This window comes from Colletes gigas, unplaced genomic scaffold (assembly GCF_013123115.1).
Source record: "Colletes gigas isolate AHSC1104 unplaced genomic scaffold, ASM1312311v1 Colletes_gigas_Sc00041, whole genome shotgun sequence".
In the NCBI taxonomy this organism is placed as follows: Eukaryota; Metazoa; Arthropoda; class Insecta; order Hymenoptera; family Colletidae; genus Colletes; species Colletes gigas.
Genome location: NW_025106670.1, coordinates 1,191,712 through 1,210,926, shown reverse-complemented (window position 1 = coordinate 1,210,926; position 19,215 = coordinate 1,191,712). Strand labels below are relative to the sequence as shown.

At 31.6% G+C, this 19,215-nt stretch overlaps 4 protein-coding genes across 4 annotated transcripts; 2 read left to right on the top strand and 2 right to left on the bottom strand.

The window, feature by feature from the left end:
- Positions 1 to 1,819: 1,819 nt before the first annotated feature.
- On the bottom strand, positions 1,820 to 10,223 carry LOC122402928 (ATPase family AAA domain-containing protein 2-like). Its single transcript, XM_043406125.1, has 16 exons — positions 9,921 to 10,223; positions 8,384 to 8,612; positions 7,833 to 8,190; positions 7,592 to 7,763; positions 7,435 to 7,516; positions 7,102 to 7,351; positions 6,824 to 7,038; positions 6,421 to 6,713; positions 6,033 to 6,350; positions 5,785 to 5,966; positions 5,461 to 5,647; positions 4,910 to 5,388; positions 4,642 to 4,827; positions 4,286 to 4,321; positions 3,208 to 4,081; positions 1,820 to 3,081 (listed from the first exon to the last, which is right to left on the bottom strand). Exons 1-16 carry the CDS (start codon positions 9,924 to 9,926, stop codon positions 2,992 to 2,994), a joined length of 3,957 nt encoding a protein of 1,318 aa, XP_043262060.1. The 5' UTR covers positions 9,927 to 10,223; the 3' UTR covers positions 1,820 to 2,991.
- Positions 10,224 to 10,737: 514 nt separating this feature from the next.
- LOC122402890 (tRNA pseudouridine synthase A) lies at positions 10,738 to 13,187 on the top strand. The gene is made up of 7 exons (XM_043406047.1): positions 10,738 to 10,861; positions 10,966 to 11,116; positions 11,534 to 11,917; positions 12,046 to 12,388; positions 12,464 to 12,719; positions 12,791 to 12,936; positions 13,011 to 13,187. The coding sequence occupies exons 2-7, from the start codon at positions 11,047 to 11,049 to the stop codon at positions 13,075 to 13,077; spliced, it is 1,266 nt and encodes a 421-aa protein (XP_043261982.1). The 5' UTR covers positions 10,738 to 10,861; positions 10,966 to 11,046; the 3' UTR covers positions 13,078 to 13,187.
- A 320-nt stretch (positions 13,188 to 13,507) lies between these two features.
- LOC122402887 (modular serine protease-like) lies at positions 13,508 to 17,352 on the top strand. Its single transcript, XM_043406045.1, has 8 exons — positions 13,508 to 13,644; positions 14,281 to 14,320; positions 14,414 to 14,797; positions 14,928 to 15,331; positions 15,407 to 15,622; positions 16,206 to 16,504; positions 16,583 to 16,910; positions 16,981 to 17,352. Exons 1-8 carry the CDS (start codon positions 13,605 to 13,607, stop codon positions 17,220 to 17,222), a joined length of 1,953 nt encoding a protein of 650 aa, XP_043261980.1. The 5' UTR covers positions 13,508 to 13,604; the 3' UTR covers positions 17,223 to 17,352.
- On the bottom strand, positions 17,306 to 19,142 carry LOC122402889 (charged multivesicular body protein 7). Its single transcript, XM_043406046.1, has 4 exons — positions 18,754 to 19,142; positions 17,887 to 18,658; positions 17,625 to 17,820; positions 17,306 to 17,551 (listed from the first exon to the last, which is right to left on the bottom strand). Exons 1-4 carry the CDS (start codon positions 19,041 to 19,043, stop codon positions 17,463 to 17,465), a joined length of 1,347 nt encoding a protein of 448 aa, XP_043261981.1. The 5' UTR covers positions 19,044 to 19,142; the 3' UTR covers positions 17,306 to 17,462.
- Between the last annotated feature and the right edge of the window lie 73 nt (positions 19,143 to 19,215).

Sequence of the window (19,215 nt, the reverse complement as noted above, 5' to 3'; positions counted from 1 at the left end):
TGCCAGAATAAAAGAAGATATTCAGTCTACCAATTTTATTGTACTTCGTTTTAAAAAATTCATTGCATCGTTCTAATGTCGAACATCTAAACGGAAAAGAATATTTATCGAGCAACATTTTAAAAGGTTGCTAAATCATTTTTATTTATTTCGTTATTCGAGAGATCTTTGGACATTAGTTTTTAACTGTTCTGTTCATTTCAAATTTATATAAAACAATATGTATGCAGGAAACATTGTTCGACAATTTACAATTAAGCGTTGAAACAATTTTGTACATGAAATTATACTATTTGTTAGATATTACCGATCAAATCTTTTATGAATACTATAAGCAATTTATGATGAAAGAAACTAAGTCATTTTGTGCGACGTATTTTAATTACATGTTATTATTACTTTAAATCAATTGATATATCGCTGTGAAACATTGGACATATATCATGATATTAGTTACATAAATAGTTGTGTATTGTATTCATAAAATTAGATATATAAAATTATTTTATCTCAAAATTTGGTATTTACATTATTAAATACCACTAATTTACATTATTAAAGATCACGTGATAGGATATTGAAAATTATTTGTTAATTCAATCTACACGCATGGTGTAACATACAGAGAAATAAATACTACGTAGTGAGCGTTTCTAAAGTTCAGTCTTTTCATTTCTATCTTCCTAATAAGTTTTAAGTAATGACCATAAAAAGATTTAAGCAATGATTTCAATTGTAAATTTATAAATTAAAAAGAAAAAGAAGCCTATAGCGGTAATCAATTAAATTTTCATACTTGAAAATTCTGGTCAACACGAAAATAATAAACTGCGAAACTAATTAACATCACTTTTCAACCATATTGTATTACATTTGCGTACTATCAATGGCATATCATATTCCTAAAACACGTATTAGTTATTAATCACATAGCATTCTTTTAAGAATTTTTTTCATATTATGTAATGCATAGACGAATTGCAAGGATCGTTATCAAATCCTTACTGTCCGTGCTAAATAGTCGTAGTTTGGATACTATGTATATTGTTCGAATATAATAGGAAGAACTTTGTTACTTGCACTCTAGAACGTATAAGAATCTTTTTATCCCGCATACATTATCTGGTAACTACCCTTTCACAGTTACGGTATGAATCACAACCAGTATACGAATCTAGAATGTAAGGTTTATATTAAATTATTTAATAATATACAGATAGAGCTCCCTCTGCATATGTTTAAGATTTTTTACCGAGGTATTTCATATTTATAGTTAAGTTTTCAATTATGTCCATTTTTCCATCGACAGTAGAATGAAAACCTATTTATAATTATTTTCACATATGGCTTATAACTTTGGTCAAAATAAATTTAAGAGCACGTACTATATTGCAATTATACCTTATCTACCGTAACTAAACTGAAATAATCACTTACAAATAAATTTACCTATCCGTTTCAATTATAATCAATTAAATACGCTAATATAAACAATTACTAATTCCGAATAACCTCATAACAACATTGTAATGATTCATTTTATTAATGGATATAAAATTTCTATCAATGTTAATTTACGTTATTTTAAATAATCATTTATATCCATTCATAAAAATTCATTGTGTCAAGTGTTATTCTAAATTTGATATATTAATCTAATATACTAAATTATTCATCATTTTTAATTCTGAATATTTTTAATACCTATCGATTCGTTTCTACGTTCGAAATAAAAACTATAAACTGAGAAAATAATATAACAAATTACTACTGAAAATAAATTATGTACAAAGCCAAAAGTTCCTAATATGTAACATTGCTTATAAGATTTGGAATGTATTTACAATCTCCTTTTTTTTTTATGAAATCAACTTATAAGCTTTCATCAATTTGCTAATCAATCAATTGACATGACTTCATGAGCTTTGTCGTGATTGGTAAACAAAACTATGCTTTACAATATGCATAAAGAGTTATAAAATTATATAAAATTATTTTGTTCAAATTAAAATTGTATCTTTTCTAATAAGTGGCGTTTTCTCTAAATCTTTTTAAAACAGGGCACATGTGATTTTTATGTATGTGTGTTTGAACCTATGCATCAAGATATGTCTATGTTAAAAGTATTTCTTTTAAACATCTTTCTCTAAAGAACTATAAAAATCCAAAGTAATAACTGGCGCAGATGAAGAATCTTTTAGGTGTATTTTACATCATAGTGATTTATCAAGGTGTTACTGTTGTGAATGTACAATAAAATAATTTGATACAATGTACTGTAAAATACCATATGTAAAAAACTATAGTTAAGTACATATTATATTAAATTACCATCATCTTTGTATAACCAGTGTCTGCAAAGTTTTGTTGATATGAAATAGTACACCTTTTGAAGGTATAACGTATTACATATTAATTCAGAAATTTGCACAAGTACCCCATTAAAATTGACTCGTGTGAAAAGCAAATTGTTCATAATCTTACGAGAACTAATTCCATTATATCTGATTTTCCATGTCAATTTTTTTATAAATATCGTAATAAACGAAAAAATTTCAAGCAAAAGTATTTTATCATTACAATTTTGTATGAAGAGAGGTCTAACGTCAGTTATTAATTATAGGTAACGAAAGCCGATGTGATTATAATAATTTATAATTTTATAATTAGAAGCCGAAGCAAAATGTTCAAATTCCCTTTAACTTCGTATATAATACTTCTTCGTTTCTTAAATTTCATGCACTGTTACATTTTACCGTGAGCTTAGAAACACTGAAGTTTAAATATACCATTATCTTGATTTCTTTTTTTTTATAAGTATTCGTGTAATAATAAGAATTCTTTCCTTTGAGTAAAAAGCCAAAAAAAAAAAAAAGAGAAAAAAAAGATACTATTTCAAGTTATCACGTGATTCAACTAATCGATAATCTTTGTTCAGGGTAAATATACAAAAGAGTTTTGTTATGATAGTACTAAAGATAATAACATGACTTATAGCATGTCAGTTTGGTTAGCAACATGATGAACTTTCTCGTACGTTGTCTTGAACTCTTCGAACCTTTTCACTTCCTTGAGCAAGTCCTAGGAATATTATAAATCATGGAATACATAACATTAGAGAAACTATGCTCTTTAAATTTTAATATAGAATTAGAGAGTCAGAAATGAATAGATGTTACAGTATTTAGTTCAAAAGGGAATATTTACCTTTGGCAGTGATTTTCTATCGTAACTCTGAGCATATTTTCCTACAGATCGGCTCAGTTGTACATAAATGTCGCATAATACTTCTACAGGAAAATCTTTCGTAACATTGACAGTATGTTGCCACGCGTTCTCTAATTCGCTTTTATCTACCATTAGTTTGTCGTTTTCTTCGAATTTCACTAGACTAGAATCGCTCTCGATAGCAAACGATAATTCATCTATACTTTCCCGCCTAGACGAAGAATTGGATCCACTGTTTTCCATGTTCTTATCTTCCTCCGTGAAAGATATCTGCATAGTTTCATGCTCATCGATATGTTGTTCGCTGATGTTGTTGGCCTGAATCACTTGGGCCTCTTTCGAATTCTCGTTTTGCGAATCATTCTCGGAATCCGAGTTATCGAACAACGATACATGGCCATTCATAACACTGTTTGCTTCGGTTTCAAACTCCTGGAATTTTTCTAAATCGATACTTGTAGTTTCGGTAGTCAAGCAAACCTTGCTATCGAATGTAGTTACAGTTTCGTCGAACGCAATCTTTTTCTTTTTATGAACTTTTTTCACATAGCCTCTGGCCCAAGCTGGTATTCGACGCTTTCTAGAATTATTGTATCTCTTCCCGTTTACGAGAGAGTGACTAGGACTACCGGTATCCTTTTTATCTGTTCGTTCGGTCGTGGACGAGGAATGATCTGTTTTTGACTGATTCTTATTCTCCGCCTCGTTGTTACACGTGTCGGTAACTCGACGACTTTTAGAAATTTCGCGACATTTGTCTTCGAAATCGGAATCTAACTCTGCTTTTATCAATGCATACGCATTGTCACGGAGGGAGCAAGCACGGTGCCTTATCAATTTATCCGCTGGATCTCTGCGAAAGAGCACAATAGAACATATATACGAATGGCAAAAAAGTACATCACTAGTGAAAAGCAGTATGAACTAATACGAGTGGCCTTCAATGATGTAAACTTTTTATTTTATATTTGTAAAACTACTGTAATATGAAGAATTGAAGACCACTTTTAACTACGGAGCAACAACAGCAACGGATAAACAGGAATGTCGGAACTACCTCTTCAATATTCCAAGGGAAGGCCTATCACGTAAGCTGACATGAAAACACACAACATGAATGTCAGTATGAACTTTAGCTCCATTATTTATATTTATATATATATATAATAAAGAATAGAAAAAAAAAACGCTTACACTAATAAATATAAATAATAGCGTGTAAAGTACAAATCCTTTAAATACTAATAATGTTTCTATCCGGAAACTTAATTTTTGCCAAAATATTATCTTTTAGAAATAATTTGAAAAGGAAACGGAGTTAAACGCACTAAATACTTCTGTGCTTAATATTTACATATATATTCTTAGTAAATTTCAGCAACGATATACACGGTATGCATTTAGGGTACTGACCTATCAGGATTGTATTCCAAAGCGTTTTTGCAAATCAGATCGATATCGTCAAGAAAATCTCTAGCACAAAGATAACAATGCATATCGATCTTTGTCATCATTGTTTCTAAATCCATAGGCTGTTTTATTATCATATTGTAATCTGGCACTTCCTCCGTGTCTACCGGTTTCGTAAACATGAAAAATCTACAACAGAGGCTAGTTAACTCGATATCAGTTAACATTTCACAAAGTACACGAAAGAACGTGATACTATGAAAATACTTACTGTCTATTCCGCGCGAGTTTCGCGCAAATCTCCCTCAAGAAAATTCTCAACTCTCTCAAGGATACTTCTTGTTTCTCATACATAACTTTTTTCTCTTCCTCCGTTAATTTCATTGGCATGGGATCCGGTGCTAAAGGAAGCTCTTCCAAGACCTCGACTTTGTCATCCTTTATTTTTGGTAGCTTCAGGCTCTGGACCATGAAAATGTGTCGAAAGAATTTCGACCTTTGATCCGCTGTCGGTGTTTTCATCAAATAAACTTCACCGCGAAGCTCGCTAAAAAGACTTCGCAGTTGGCTAGGGAGGTCTTGATATGTTGTGTCGCTCGTAGCTAGAATTAAAATAGGCAATGAAGGAGCAAGCGCTGCAATACGACACAAGAAAACCGCTTTTACAGTTTCAGGTACAAGTGGCCACCACTGATCTATCGACCGAATATAAATTATGGACGGTACGTTCCTGGCAGCCTCGTTAAATACCTACATCAGAGAAACGAATGTAATAATGTATGAAAATGTATTTAATTAATATTACTATCATCGATAACCAACCTGCACGCAGGTTTCTTCCGGAGATCGTCCACTTTCTGCAAACAGAGTACTAACGTCTAGTGTTTGAACTGGTAGATGTTCCATATGATACAATAGTGCTTGCGCTAAGTGTGGCCCTTGACCTTCAGATAGATTTCCACCAGAAATTAATAATCTTGGGCGATGTATTCCTGTGCTAATTTTTACTCTGACAGAACATTTAAGATATTAACATTAAAGTCAAATATGATTGCCAAAATTACTAAATTCTGGCTGGGCGATGGTTATTATTCGTACAATAGTATTTTATATATTACATCATAAATAGTTATGAGACTTTATTACTTTGCCATTGTAGGGTTGATTCCTTGAGGAAATATTCCTTTTACTGAACTAAGTAACTCTTCTAGCGGAGGTCCTAATAGAGGTTCTATAAAGGGTTGTAATTTTCTTCGAGAACAAGGTGATACTCTTTGCGATGACGGGACAAGTATAGAACTAGCTTGTATAAAATCTCGTTTTTTTACCTGTAGAAATATATATAATATAGGAGTGTTAAGAATGTATATAAAAATTTGTATATAAAAACATACTGCAACTCGTTCAGGATCTAAAAGTAATCTATTGCTGGTCATGTATATTTGAGGGTACGTTCTTCTCAAGCCTTGTAAAACTGCTTCGGTGCACAAAGCTCGTAGATCTGAACCACAATAACCGGTTGCCTTCTCAGCCAATACTTCTAACAATTGATCCGATGGAGGATTTTTCCATTTACTGACATGGATTTTCAATATCTCTAGCCTCTCTTTCATAGCAGGCAAGGGAAACAATAATTCCCGATCGAAACGACCAGGTCTGCGCAATGCTGGATCAATAGCATCTATCCTATTTGTTGCTCCAATAACTATAACCTGTTGTCGAACGAACGAAGGATGACAACCTGTTCTGTACATCGAGCAGTTATAATTAAAAATATTTTACCTCTCCCCTGTCACTTAGGCCATCCATAAGCGCCAAAAGAGTAGACACGATACTAGCATGAATCTGATCCTGCTTCGTACTTCTAACAGGCGCAAGGCCATCTATTTCATCAAAAAATATTATGGACGGTTTCATTTGTTGAGCCTGCTCAAACAACAATCGCAATTGGCGTTCTGATTCTCCAACCCATTTGGACAGACAATCTGCACCTTTTCGCATGAAGAACGCCATTTTCCTACTACCTTGACTACATTCATTCGCCAATGCTCTAGCTATTAATGTTTTACCAGTTCCTAGGTTAAAATTTAATAGAAATTATAATGATATACACATATTTATATATTAATAAACCCTATTGCTTTAAGTATACTTGATGTAGTTATGTGGATATGCAAAGTAATACCTGGTGGACCATGAAACAGTACTCCCTTTGGCGGAGTAATATGGAAACGATCAAAAACGTCTGGATACATCATAGGAAAAACAACCATTTCTTTAAGGCAGTGAATGTGTGACTCTAAACCACCAACATCATTAAATCTAATGTTAGTATCTAGAGTGATTGGGTTTATATCTGCTTTACGATCAGGTGGTCCACCTTGGGGCATTGTCGATTGTCTGTCATGAAATTAGTAAAAATTAATAACACCGACCCAACCTGAATTTCTTCTCAAATCTCACCTTGCTTTCTTGCTTTTCTTCTTATCGTAACGTTGGGGTTCCGAGTCACTGGAATCGCTAGAACTTGTACTTTTGCTTCTATGTTTACGTCTTCTCATGGAATTGCTAAGAACACTTCTAAGTGCTTTTATGGATCGTCGTACTGGTTCTACGTTAGCTTGAAATCTATCTACAGCCGGCTTCTTTTGACGTAAACTGTACTTTCTAGGACCAGGGGAATCCGAAGATTCGCTTAAATCACTATCCACCACTGTGAAACACGAGTATAAATAATATAAGCAATTTTAATCAACGAAAATAGTCATGTATGTATATTAAACGTAAACCTCGAACCTGTAAGCTTCTTACCCCTTGGTAATTGCCGCTGTGCCGTTCTTCTAGTTCGTTTAATACGCGTATACATATCTTCGTAACCCTACAAATCAGATTTATTAAGTACAAGTAAATTAAAAAATAAATTGTTTTATATTAAGAATTCATATTATTTTACATCTTCATTTTCAGAATTATCATTATTTTCCGCTTTCTCGCTTTCTTGTGAACTATCTTCGTCGACTTCATCTTGTTCCACTTTAGGCTTCTCATCTTTTTCAACTAAATTTCCACCGAGTCTTGTTACAGGTCCCTCTTTAAGTCTGCTTGGACTATCGGACTTACTTGTTCTATAAACAAATGTTTCCAACACATGTACCTAATCTCGTTATCACAGTCTCGTAACCACAGATATTTACCTTACGTCCTTCTCTTCGTGCGACTTACTTCTGGTTTCTATTTTATCTTTATGTTCTCTGTCCGTTCTTTCCCGATCTTGCCTATCTTTAAGTTCTCTAATATCTTTTTCCTGTTCTGATTTTTCTCTAAGATCACGATCAGCTCTACCCCTAAGTTCTCTACTACTTTGTCGATCATGTTCCGCCCTTTCCCTCATGTGCCTTTGCGAATTCTTATTAGGAGGATGATTCTCACGTGACCTGAGAGGCATACGCTCTCTGAGATCTCGTTTTCTCTCAGGAACTTCATCCACCATATCTTTATCGGACGAAGAACCATGTTGTTGAAACATAGGATAACCTTTTAATGTTTGTGTTCCTACAAAAAATTATAAATACTTAAAAAAATGTAATGATAATAATATCTCGTAAAAGAATAGTAAAATAATTATACATTTGCAGCTACCACAAGGTAGCAAAGTGTAAATTAGCCAAAGGGTCAAAATGAAAGAGTAAAATGTATCATAAAATATATAATTTTGTATCGAATGTAATTTAAAAGTATTCTTCACCTAAAATCCAACTAGTATTAAGATTATCATATGTTTGCATTCTGTTTCGTGTGCTACGACGAACGCTTGAATTATTCATAGATATATGGGAATTAGAGTTTGAATGCGATCGTAAAGTACGTAAACTTTGAACCCTCCTGGCACTAGAGCTAAGACGCCGACTTCTTGGAGAAAAAATATCTTCTTCTGTATCCATTGAATCCAATGCAGCATCATCATCTGACATTATCTAAAATTTATCGATTATTAATTATTAATTGTTTCATATTCAACTAATAAAATAGTGGTTAAGGGTTACACCACCCAAATAAGCAGTATTTCCACAAATTTTCTATAGAAACTGTGCACATTCGATCAAAATTATCTATTCATCATATAAGAAGCATTTCTTGAACTTTTGGAAACAATATTTCTTTAAATATCTATGTCTATTTATATTAGAGAAAATGGCGTTATCCCAAACTGTACATTATATGCTAGTATGTGGTAACTCAAAAACAGTTCAACCAAATTAACTGAAATTTAATGTACATATTCTCAATGACAGCCTCTATCAGTTTATGTGCAGTTTTCTTTATGTAATTGGTTCTCAAGGTATTGATAAAAAATGTTGCGGCGAAAGATATATGTTTTTTAAACTGCTACAATTTTTACAATTTTAAAAAATCACACGTGTCAATCGATAGAGAATATTATTGAGAATATGTATCCCAAATTTCGTTAAATCCGGTTGATCAGTTTTTATGTTATCACGAATACCAATACATAATTTGGAGTAACTCTATTTTTTCTGTTATAAATAAAAAGATTGTTTTTAAAAGTTTAAGACAGGCTTCATAGATGATAAGTACATTATTTCGACTAAATATATACGTTTCCTGTACAAAACTTGTGAAAATGCGACTCATTTGGGATCCATCAAGGTGATATAACCCCTTAAAAGAACTGCAAAACTGATAACTAATAGGAAAGATATTTCTCTTTTTAAATAATACAAATTATGTCCTTTATTACATCTTCCGATATAAGAGAACAACTTAGGTGCCATATTCGATGAATAACCTTGTATGTTAATATACGTCAGACATCCATTATGTTTACATGTAAAAATTAAAAAACAGACTGATTTATAAGAACAATAAAGTTACAAATATATTCGTAAAAATGTTTAAACAAGAATATATAAATTTACTCTGCAATGTGAGAAACGAAAGACAATGTTTCTCGACAATTAACAGGTGTTTTTTCTCATTCTTTCCTTTTTTATATAATGAAACACCACCCACTTGAATAGTTTTTTGTGAAGGCAAGAGCATAAAAATAAATACCAAATACCTTTTAAGAAAAAGTAATTATGAGGAATTGTATAAAATACAAAAGAATAGAAATTAAACGATACTGTCTATAGTAATAATAAACAAAGCACCATGGAAGCAATTAGTGTCTTCCTGAAACAGACGAATTTTAACCTCTGCGATCGTTTAATATTTTAAACCTACGGGGTAGAAAATATTTAATATTTTACTGCGCGTATTACCTTCATCTGGCCAGTTCTTGCTGCCAATTTTTATTTAAATTAAAAACAGAACTTATAATGTCCGTCATATGCCTCGGGTAAAGGAACACCACTTTCTCGATCGAGTTCACGCAGCGCATGCACACTGAGGCTCGACAAAGGTCGTTTTACGATCGACTATCACTTAAAATTATTATACACTAAACAATGAGAAATTAAAGCTTGCATAATGCAAATTAAAACTAAATAGTTCGCAGATACGATAGGAAATCTTTATTTCCTGTCAGCGATTACAAAATTTGTATTGGAAACAGTCTCTGCATATGCGAACTCATACTGAAATTAGCTGTAAACGTATCCATAGACCTAACCTAACCATTAGCCAACAGGCTCACCTCGAAACATACAGGGTGTTCATCATAGCGATGACTACAATTATTGAGTAGCTTCCAACTATTTGTTAAACAAAAATCGAACAATTTTCAACAAGAAATGCACGATTATAACTACGACTGTAGAATTATGTTCATTTTTGCAGCGCAGATTTAAGTAATTGTCGTTTTTAAACGGAATCGTATTACTTCGTTTTGTAGTATTGATGTAAATAAATATATCGATAGTAAACAGAATTAATTCTAAATAGATAAACTGTAAAATAATGTTTTTCACGATGGTTCTACTTTTTCCAACAGATTAAAAAATTACTATACTTCGATCTTAAAATTTGCTTATTTATAGAAAAGTATTTTTATTTTAATTGTTTATAATAAATTCAGAGTTTAACATCGAAAATGTTAAGAAAATTTAGTAGTTTTTCGAAATATGTAATTACACCATAGAATTTCTCACGTGTGTGCTCGTGGTACACACATGTAACCTGTTTAAACTACATACACAAGTGTGTCGTGTTACTTTTAATAATTCGTAAAAGACATTTAATATTATTATAAGATTATCAACTAGTAAGATCATTAAGGTTTATATATTTAGCACATATTTTACCTAACAAAATTATTTATCTCCCATTTGTTATAATTGTAATATTACAATCTGTTTCGTTTTATAGGTTATGGATACGTACTGAATCGTCTGAAACACTGAAATTTTCAAATAGTTTCATCGATTGTTAGCAATATATCTTGCTCAAATGTATTATAGTCCAAAATATCGTGTTATAGACTATTTATCGTTTTTTCGTTCATTGCGTGTCAAATTTGGTAAGATGTGATTTAGTATGTATTTACAAAACAATATAAATATTAGCATATGGAATTAATGCACATGAAAAGATGTATATTGCAGTAGAATAACATAAGCTTAAATGTATTTAATTGTTATATAATATTTGAGAGTTTAAAGGCATTATCGTGTTTCTAACATAGAATTCTCTCATAGCCGTTAAGTCTCGTCGCTACTTTCATTATACACTTTTTTCCCTCGACAATTTAATCGTTGGAAAGTTTTTAAGTCTATTCTTTCATTCGTTACATCTTAGTCTCTTAAAAAACGTTCATAAATAGATTAAGTTGGATAACAGTACTGTGAAAATGATGGAGAGAAGAAATATAATATTAAAATATTCTTTAACTTATAAACTGTTTAACAACTGTATTGAAATAATTATTTATTGTCAGATAATTATTACTGCAGCATGTCTGCTTCAGTCGATACTATCGAAGACGCGAACAACCTTCAGAAAATTAACAAAAGACAAATAGACAATGACGATGACGAAGTTGCAGTAAAAGTACAGAAGACAGAAGCAGCTAACGAAGTGGTAGAAAAAGTAAAAAGGAAAAATTTTGTAATAATGATGGGTTATAATGGCAGAAATTATTTTGGTATGCAAAGAAATCCTAATACAAAAACTATAGAAGAAGATTTATTCGTTGCTTTGTTGAAATCTAATTTAATTGCAAAAGAACAATATGACGATATTAGGGAAATTAAATTTCAAAGAGCTGCCCGTACAGATAGAGGCGTGTCAGCGGTTCGGCAAATTGTTTCCCTGAGGTTACGTAAGTAATATATTTTCCAATAATATATCTGATATAATTATAAACTGATTTTTAGATTATTCTATATTAGAAACACAACACAATTAACAAATATTATCGTTAAATATTTTAACAACAATATTTTTTAGCAAATCATGCAAACAAAGAGGAAATAAATAAATATCTTCCAAACGAAATTAGAGTATTTGGTATAAGGAGAGTAACGAAAGGTTTTAATAGCAAAAATCAATGCGACGCGAGAACATATAGATATGTTATTCCTACATTTGCACTGGCTCCGGAAGATCCAAATTTTTTACAAACCAAAGAAGATGAAAACATTGACGCAGATAAACGACTCGAGCAACTTTTAATAATAGATGAAAAACCGTATAATGATTTTCGATTGACTACAGATACACGTGGTAAAGTGAATGAAATTCTAAAGTTATTAGAAGGTACACATAATTTCCATAATTTTACATCAAAAATGTAAGTTATTTTAAACAATAAAATACTATTATATAATTAAGCAAGAATCGAAAAATTCTGTGAATTCTTTTACAGAAGACCATTGGACCCACGCGCTCGACGTTATATAATGTACTTTCGTTTTATCGAAACATTTGTTGCAAATAACATGGAATTCGCTGTGCTCGAAATTAAAGGCCAAAGTTTCATGTTGCATCAGATTAGAAAAATGGTTTCGTTGGTAGTAGGAATTTCACGAAATATTATTACAAATGATGTTGTTAAAGATGCGTTTTCGGTAGAAAACATTGACATTCCTATTGCCCCAGGTTTAGGATTGAGTTTACACCATGTAAGTTACTTAAATTTTAACTAAATCTTTTTCATTTGACGAACTACGATTTTTATATTTTATCTTTTTAGGTACATTATAAATATTATAATGAAAGGTATGGAACAGACGGAATCCATGAAACACTGGATTGGGAAGAATACGACGAAGAAGTAGAACAATTTTATAAGGATTACATTTTAAAAAATATTGTCGATACGGAAACTACCGAAAAAACGTATCCTTTCTTCCATAATTATTTATATATGGAATATCTTATAGAAAATGTTTTTCTTAATTAATATAATCTAGGACATTAAACTGGCTGGCAAGTTTTCTGACACCAATGAGGTTTGCATATAGAGAACCTGTCGCATGATGAAAATGTATTTCATTATAAATAACATTGTATTTACATATTTGTCAAAAACTATATTAAATACATTTCTCAATAATTATAGTTAAATATTTTTTAAATTACGATATTTGCTAGATCTTGTTTAAGCGTTATCTTTACTACGTTTAGATTTTGCTCATTGTGAGAATATTTTACCTTGGAAATACCACTAAATTAAGTTATCATTGTCTCTTCGTTAATTGTAATAAGTACATCGTTTTGGTTTTCCTGGTATATGCAAAACAGCTTGGCGTATCAGTTGTATATTATTTACGTATTTTTTTTTATTCGTAATCTTCGGATGATATATGCTGCGTATTTTCCCCTTGCGATACACAGCATACACGTACATGCACATGCACACACTAACACAGAGACGCGACGCTAACTTGTTCCGTGTTCGTTTGAGTTTGGTAAATCCAGATTGACTCAGGGCTTGTAGATGATCGACGAATAAAAGTAGTGAACGAATAGGTGACTCGTGTCTTTTTCCATTTCAATTCGTTACTATGAAATCTACGATAAATATAATTATTTTAACGATTACGTGTAAGCAAACATTTATATTGCATTATAAATTTGTATGACTCTTAAATCGAATGAAATTCGAAGTGTAATTTTAAATAATTTAAAGAATATACTCGGTGTTAAAAACTAAATTTTACATGTGATTTAATAATTTCTAGTTTTAAAATTACGCATCTAATAAACATGGAAAACTGGTTTATTAGATTCAAGAATTATGTACAATGTATTTAAAAAGTATCTGTAATATATGAGTTGAAATATGAACAATTTTGTTCATCTTTTCATTTATTTGATCCTTTTATTTACAGATGTCTAATTTCAAGTCAAACAGAATTATAAAAATTATAATTTAGCTTCTCTAATTTTAGTACAATGTGGTAGTAAAAATAAAGCATGTAGTCAGCTTCAAAACCAGTTTGATAATGACCTTGAACTTTTGAAAGGAAGATCTTTCTACACCATAATCTAAGATTCAATCATATATAATAATAGAAAGAAATTATGAAACAAAATTGCATTGTTCCTTTAGAAACAATTTCTTGTCAAATATAAATCAAAAGTATAATATGTAATAAAATGTAAATATATATATATACAATAAAATAAAGCAGAAGCAAGCATTTCAGAAAAAATAGTACATTTCCATTTTCTTAATAGGTGTAATAGAATATGGGTATGGACAAAAGAACAATTGTGGGTGAGTGCAATAAATTTTAAATATTTATCAATAATGAAGTTTCTTGTAATTGAGAATGACCGAATGAAATTATGTATTGTTTTTTATCAACAGTTTGAACAAATTTAAGTGTAAAAATGGAAATTGTATAGCAAGTGAATTGTTGTGCGATGGGCGACCAGATTGTGAAGATCAATCTGACGAAACCTTTATAGAATGCAGCAAACCTGAGATTAAGTGTCCTGGATATGCATTTCGATGTGCATACGGTGCATGTGTAGACGGAGACTCTCCTTGCAATGGAGTGAAAGACTGCTTCGATAATAGCGACGAAACATTGTCCAGATGTTTAGGTACTCAGTATAATACATCCACATGTTCATCGAATCAATTCGGCTGTGATAATGGACAATGCATATTTGCAAGTAGTTTATGCGATGGTACTCCCGATTGTTCAGATAATTCGGACGAAACGTTTATTCAATGTGGATCAATCCTGTAAGTTTAAAATGAGAACTTATTATATTATGAACAATTTGTCTAGATTATTAATTTCAGCACATTTTTACAATATATAGACAATAGATTTGAATTTATACGATATACAGTTATTTCAAAATTTTTATAGTTGCTCGCAGTTATTCTTCCGTTGTCATTACGGTGCCTGTATTGACAATGACTTGAAATGTAACGGAGTGATAAATTGTGCAGATGGTTCGGATGAAGATCCAAGAACATGTAGGGATGATACAGAAACTACTACGAAAAGATTCGAACCACCTGTGACACCTCCTTGGACTCCTAAACCTACAAGACAGTTTTGTAGTGCACCACAGCAACCAGAAAATGGTTATTGGAAATTACATAAATCACAATGTTCTACGGGAGAAAATTGTGATATCGAACAGGGTATCGAATTACAACTGGGGGCGTATTTAGTTTATACGTGTAGACCGGGTTACAAAATCAGAGGCTCCCCTGATGTAGTTTGCGGTGTGGGAGGTAAATGGTTAAACATTCCGATTTGCACAGGTATGTGAACATTGCAATGCGTAACGTACATATAGAATTGCATACAAATATTATGAATAATTTTCCGTATTTCAGAAATACGTTGCAAATCTTTGTTTTCATCTTCGGTCAATGCACAATGTAAATATGATGATGTAGATGTGCCATGTGACTCTGCTCGGCCACGTACACGGGCACAATTATCGTGCCGCAATAGTTATCGTCCATTAGACATAACATCTCCCTTACATTTGCCAATTAGATGTAACGAAAATGGTCAATGGGAACCAGAGCCGATACGTTGTATCCCAGGTCCGCCAACAATACATATTTATGTTAACGGAACCTCTCTCTCATTGCAAACTAATCCACAGACGAGTAATTCCACATTGATAGAAGTATTAGAAGATAAAATTATTATTTACAGGAATAAAGGAAAAGAAGTTAAATCAGACTTTATTGTCGGAATTGATAATGAAAGTAAAAGTAGAAATATTATTACAGAATATTGAACTTTTGTCAATAAAATATAAATAATTTCAACGATTGTATCGATAAATGTAATTTGAAATTAGCAAAAAGATCTCCCAAAGAATGTGTATTACATTCTTATATATACGTTGAGATAATTCACATATTGTGCGTAAATATAATAAAAGAGTATTATAGATAGACTTGTTGCCACCTACTGGTTGAAATTATGTTTATAATCACTTAATAAATACATTTATGTTCTCATTTCCTTCCAAATTTATTACTTATTCCTACGAAGTATTACTAATTTAAGAAATAAATGTGAATTATCTCTTGCAAATTATTGTCTGAGATTGGATGCAGTATGTAGAGATATATAATTGATTCTGAATAATTTAACAGTTTAAAAATGTACTTTTAGAATGTGGTGTTACTCCTCCAGACACTACGCCTCTTATTGTGCATGGGACTCGGCCTAATATTACTGAGTTTCCATGGCACGCTACACTTTATAGAGCAGACACACCAAACGCGAGCAAAGAATTTATTTGTGGCGCGACAATTATTCACGAGAGACTTTTAATAACAGCAGCACATTGTGTTTACATTGAACGTAACAAGAGGTTAGACGATCCTTCAAAATATTACATAGCAACGGGTAACATTTTCAGAGAGTACGATTCCCCTGCTCATAATCCGTTGATCGTAAAGAAGGCGCAGGTTCTTATATTTGTATTATTTAAATTGTTTGAAAATTATATTAATGACCATGATACTAATGTATATTTTTTATTTCAGGTAAAAAAAATATACATTGTTTGCAACTACTTGGGTCTGGAGGGAAATTACGCTGGAGATATAGCTGTGTTAGAAATCAGAGAACCATTCGTATTTTCGTATCTGTTGCTACCGGTGTGTTTGGACATTTTCGATCAAGTTGAATTAGAAGCGGGAGTTTACGGGAAAATAGCAGGATTTGGTAGAACTGCGGTTGGATCGTCCAGTGCTGTCTTGCAATCACTTACGGTGCCATATGTTCCTTTGAATCAATGCATATCATCGAGCATTGCTTATGAGACTGAACGATACATTACTATCGATAAGTTTTGTGCAGGTTATACAAATGGTTAGTAAACAACTGAAATAATTAAATGTTTAATGATTACCTTTTTATATCTAAATGAGAGCATTTATAGGATCGTCAGTTTGCGATGGTGACAGCGGCGGCGGATTAGTTTTTAGAAGAGGACATTTGTGGTATTTGAAAGGCATTGTTAGTGTTAGTCTTGGTGTAGCGATATCAGGAGCCAGTACAACTTGTGCCACAACTTCGTATTCCCTATACACAAAAGTATCTCGTCATATGTCATGGTTACAAGATATTATTCTTAGATTGCAAACACAAAAACCATTTTTCTCGTGCCCTACAACATATTAATTTTGAGTATAGAAAATAATACGTATTTTACGTGATTAAATTATATTTCAAAAGAACGCATTTATATATACAATACGCTAATACATATTATTTTACTATAAGTACTTTTTATATACGAAACAATTTAAAAAGCAAGATAAAACGTACATAGATGTATAAAAATACATGTATCTGTTATTAAAATTCTGTAAATATTACAAAATATCAACCTATTTTTGTAGACAATTCAATGTACACGAATCACACACATTCCGGCTGTGTTAGCTTTTGTTTATTGCGAATGCTTTGTGACGATGATTTAGATGAAGAGGTATTGAGCGTAGTTGTACCTATAAAATAATATATTATAAGTTATATTGTAAAAATCGTTATAATGTACTAATAATATTAGAAGTGTCTTACTTTCAATATGTACATTTTTGAAACTTTGTTCAAGCTCATCGACATCGGAGCTTAATTTAGTACTTGGTATCACAGGGAAAGCATTATCATCGAGTTTCATTAATTCTTCTAGTTCTTGTTCTAAATCAACATCCGAGTCATTACTTTTCAAAGTCTCTGATAACATAAGTTGCACTTCATTTTGTTCTTCCAAAGCCTAAAATACACCATTGATAGAACTCACAGAGATCATTAACTCATAACAGATTAATATATTACTCACCTCCGATAGGCTATCCATAACATCTTTAACATTAGTTTCTGTTAGACCGCTTTCGTTCAATTTCTTTAACACATTAGATCCTGTTTTATATAACGACAGCACAGCAGTGTTTGTGCAAGTATCCTGAATGCTCAGTATAAGAGCTTGAATATTCTCAAGAGTTTGAACTCTGTTTGTAATGGTTTTCTCTAATTTCAGTTTTTTACTCAAATGTGTTTTTGCAACTTGCCGTAATCCTTTGGCTAAGTACGACTTAGTTTGATTGATAATATTGACTTTCTGTTCTTCCAGAAGCTGTATTTCTTTTACAAGTTCGTTTTCTTGTTTTGATAATTTGTATAATCCTTCCTCAATTTCTGTTATATTATCGGACGAATGTACAGCAATTTTAATTAACAAGTCACTTTCGTTTACACTATTTGTAAAGGCCACCATTTTTTCACGTCTTAACCATATTAAAACTAACATGACAGTATCGTCCGACATATTTTGATTCACTTTGGATTTACAACTTTTTACTACTTCAGAAAAAGGCACGAGAATATTTTCTTTCTTTTCTTCTAAAATGGAAAGTATCGTTTTTCCTAATTCTCTAACAATTTGTATATGTATATATCTAGTTTCCTTATTAACTTCATTGTTTACAACATAACTTTTAACTTTTGAAAATGACCATACAAGCGGCCTCTTTACAAACGTATCGATTGACCATGTTGTCCAAGAACCGCAAGGCTCTTTTAAAAATTCAGATTCCGGAATTATTTCATTATTTCTGCAATATCAGATGAATTCATAATCATTAATAGAAAATACAATTTATTGAAACAAGAACTAGTTGACAAAGTTAATCAAGAGTTGATTAATTACCGAAGAAGTTCCTCAACAACAGATACCAAACAAAGTGGTGAGCAACCTTTTCTTTTAAAAGTTTGATTTAAATCTGTAATAGAGAAACTGCACTGCATGGTATGCTTTAACCATTCATAAATTATGTTGTGCCAAAACTTGTATTTAGATATCCAGTCTTGCGGATTTACAGATTTACTTCGAAAAGGCGAAAACAAAGCATTCATTCGTTCTTCCTCGTTCCAACATTTTGGCAGTTTTTCAGGCGGCAATGGCAAATTGTTATCCATATTTTCAGTTTCCACAGGCATTTTTCAGGTAAATGGATTTACTTTCATTTTTAAATTAAATTGCGTATTTAAACGTTATTAAAATATAATTATTTAACCACCGATGAGCAGTGATGGACATTCGTGGGAATTTTCACTGCCGTATACACGTAACTAGAATTTAGGGTACCGTTGAATCCCAGTAAGGAACAAA